Source organism: Triticum aestivum, chromosome 6D, assembly GCF_018294505.1.
Source record: "Triticum aestivum cultivar Chinese Spring chromosome 6D, IWGSC CS RefSeq v2.1, whole genome shotgun sequence".
Classification (NCBI taxonomy): domain Eukaryota; kingdom Viridiplantae; phylum Streptophyta; class Magnoliopsida; order Poales; family Poaceae; genus Triticum; species Triticum aestivum.
The window spans coordinates 387,286,647-387,290,066 of NC_057811.1; the positions used below are offsets into that span (position 1 = coordinate 387,286,647).

At 38.8% G+C, this 3,420-nt stretch overlaps 1 protein-coding gene across 1 annotated transcript in view; it reads right to left on the minus strand.

The window, feature by feature from the left end:
* Window positions 1-615: 615 nt before the first annotated feature.
* Window positions 616-3,420, minus strand: part of LOC123145279 (AT-rich interactive domain-containing protein 5) — a 6,542-nt gene continuing 3,737 nt past the window's right edge. The window contains exons 6-13 of the mRNA XM_044564653.1: window positions 2,658-2,774; window positions 2,518-2,569; window positions 2,373-2,448; window positions 1,778-1,844; window positions 1,554-1,604; window positions 1,318-1,410; window positions 1,068-1,238; window positions 616-979 (exon numbers count right to left, since the gene is read on the minus strand). Coding sequence (XP_044420588.1) covers window positions 1,134-1,238; window positions 1,318-1,410; window positions 1,554-1,604; window positions 1,778-1,844; window positions 2,373-2,448; window positions 2,518-2,569; window positions 2,658-2,774 — 561 coding nt within the window. The 3' untranslated portion in view covers window positions 616-979; window positions 1,068-1,133. The remainder of the gene's footprint in view (window positions 980-1,067; window positions 1,239-1,317; window positions 1,411-1,553; window positions 1,605-1,777; window positions 1,845-2,372; window positions 2,449-2,517; window positions 2,570-2,657; window positions 2,775-3,420) is intronic.

Below are 3,420 nucleotides of genomic sequence, written 5' to 3' on the forward strand. Positions count from 1 at the left end.
CCTTGCCCATTTTCCACCACACCCGGGTTCAGATGTGGTGCGTCACTGTAAGGGTTACGCCCCAACAAAAATCTTTTGGGTTTCATCTCCATAAAGAATGGCTGAGTTTTTACATTGGCTCGCCAAGCCTATCACAATCCTCCTCCTTTATCCGGGCTTGGGACCGGCTATGTTGAGACAAAAAGTGCCTTATATGAGCGAGAGAGCCGATAAGGGCCCCTCTTTGGAAAGAACTATTAGGTTAAAAATAAACAAGCAGCTCTGTAGATAGGGTACAAGTAGGATAATTTTGTACTCTCTATCCTATATTATGGAATATAGGACGGAGGGAGTATCATTTTACCAGAAAATATGTCAATCCGCAAAAACTTTTAGTCCGAGGCTATTCTTTTAGAATGTGCATTTCCCTCTTCTATAGAAATCAAATGTGAGCAATTCATTATGATAGATTTCTTATTTCCTCAACCTCTCAACATTAGACTTGATTCTTATTTAACGCTTTTGGTTGCTACCTAGTGCACCTAACATGTGAAATGTGCTCTACCTGGAATACCATCATCGGGTTGAAAGTACCGGATATTTATAAAGACTTTCTTGAGACAGCAACCAAGAAGATTAATGAACAGTGCTATTCAACTCGAAAAATGAGGGAATCGTCGTATACATATAAACTTAGATTCAAAACTGAACTCTGCCCAGTAACGGTTTTATAGAAGATAGAGAAAAAAAAACAGAAAGTAAAGAAACTAATCCTTCACTTGACCTATTTCCAGCTTTGTGTTGTTTCTCTCTCAGAAGAAAAAAAGGAAAAGAAATATCTGTCACTAAATATTAAAATCCAGGAATGAACCAACTAATTTATGTGTACCACTATAAACAACCACAAGAGAAAAGATTGCAGCGCCGGCTATGGGTTGCAGTTGCTTATGTCAGTTTGGCAAACCAAATCCTACTTCTGCAACATTTTTTCTTCTAAAACCTGCACATGAAACAGAAAGCCTGTCATCAGATCGGTACTGAGTTTCAGCGTTGAAGAAAGGAATAAGCTGGCTTAGCCAAACACAGACCTATAAATATGCATGAAAACCACTGGTACAGTAGTCGAAGAAAACTGAAGTGATCAGGATGCGTATCTACATGTCCGGATGCCCAAATGGCGCACGCACAAATAGCTGGCCATGAAGCGTGACAACTGCTGATGTTTGATGCGGATCAATCCTTAACGGCAAGTTGATCACCTGAGACAGAACAATCAGTTCATGTTAAGTTGAGGAAGTACCCAATTATTTATGTGTTTAAATGTTTATAAACAATCACCTTCTTGAATGCAGTGATGCCCCAAGGGTTATCAGGCTGGTCAGGGTCCCCAGTTATAACCAGACGTCCAGCAGGATCAGACTGAACATGCACCTGCGCCAGTTGGAACAAGAATTAATATTTTATCCCTGGCGTAGACTCAATTTCATGTGACAAGCTATTTTTGTTTATGTTGCACACATTTTATTTTATTTTTGGATCAATGATGAAGTGTGGCAGCTGAGATGCAATCTCACCTCTTCCCTTAGAAGCCCAGGAACTAGCGCATATATCTCAAAGCATTCTTTCTGCATGAAAGCAGTAACAAAATGTAGCCGTTTCAGCTCAAATCCAAATGGAATTTCACAATGAGAAACGACTCTTAAGAAATTGTTTGATACTCGTATTTCAGACTATCAAGACACTTTATGTAATATTCGTGCACCACCTTATTAAACAAAATAATTATGTTGACACTTACAGTTTGACGAACATTAATCTTCACCCAATCGGCAGGTTCTCCAACATCAATGACCATAGAATCTTCCCTGAAATTGGGCAGTACGTTACATATAATAACATGCATTATAGACATAACATCCAAATGCATGGATTCTTCTGACAAATTCAATCCTACTATAAGGTCCTATAATTTTTTGGGATTTTCCTTATTAAATTGAGGAGTGACATTTCAGGGGTCAAGTTGTCTATTTCATGCCATGCCATATTTGGAAAGCACGCCTGTTAATTCCCATTGGTATCAGCATAAACAAAATTTGGATGTTTAAACTCTTATTTTGCTAGGTCCATTCAGCAGGTAAGATTCTTGATCTCTTGAACATAGGCAACAGCAGACGCAAGATAGAGAGCACATAAGCAAATGCACTTCTTCACAGTAAAAAAAATTCTGCTTGCACTTTAAAACGAACCATGTATGTGCAAGTAAAACTTAAATAACTGCTATTAAAGGTTACTTAATGTTTTCAATCTGCTAAATTCTTGAGATTGTAAGTTTCTGTCTATCATGTTAACAGCTGAAGTAAACATAGCCAACTGAGATGATGGGAGGTCTTAACTGTGACTTGTTCACTTTTGTACGGGAGACCTTGAAAGCACGCTCTGGACTAGATGCTTTCTTCCTCTTGAGTACCCCTGAAATGCCAGAAAGATATAAGAGAAGAAAGCATCACATGCTAACGCAGAAATACCTGTGAAGCATACCAAAGCCTTTCAGATTCTTATCACGACTTGAAAGGGGTATTGAGTCTTTGTCCTGTAGAAAAATGAATATATTTGCATGAAAAGATAAAAATTGTAGGAACATCGAAGTATGCGCAAGTAAATGCCAAGATATTATTTACCTTTAAAATGTGATCTCCATACATGTCATTGGCAAGGAGACGGTGCGCATGCCAACCCTGCATAGCACGTGCTGCAGCATCCCTTCTAATTCTTGCAGAAGATGATGGATTTACACCCTGCGAAACAGGAAACAAAATCATCAAGCTTACTAATGTTAGCAGGTGACAGCAAAACATTTTCGGCAATGTCAGATATCTTAAAGGCAGTCATTGAAATAGTTCCTATCTTGACATAAAACTGTGTTAATTTCGACTGTGAAATATATGTACACCAATCCAGCTCTGAGCGACTGAGCCCGATAAATCTTTTAAAAATTTATGGAAAGCAAGAATTCCTTTGAAAATCAGAATTTGGTTGTCGCTTACTCGGCATAGGTCACTAATGACACATTGAAAAAAGGGATGGGAAGGGGATGAAATCTGTCGTTTCTGCTCACACACTGAGAACATATACCATATTTTCTGTGATTGTGTAGCTGCTAAGTTTGTTTCGAGTTCTGTTAGCCTCTGCCTCACTCTGGAAGCAACACATCATCCTAGTTGTTTTACACTATTTTTAGCGGGCACCTTCATATATACCAGGCATATGTAATTTGCAAGTCGTGCGATTGACTGCCCTGTGCTGGGCCTGCTGGAAGTTGAGAGAAGAACTTGTTTTGATAACAAGCTGATTAAAACTCATGCTGAGTTAATGAGGTGGAGAAAATGATGTTAGAAGAAGATGCAAGGCTACAAGACACGGCTCTACCGGTAGTATGTTTTT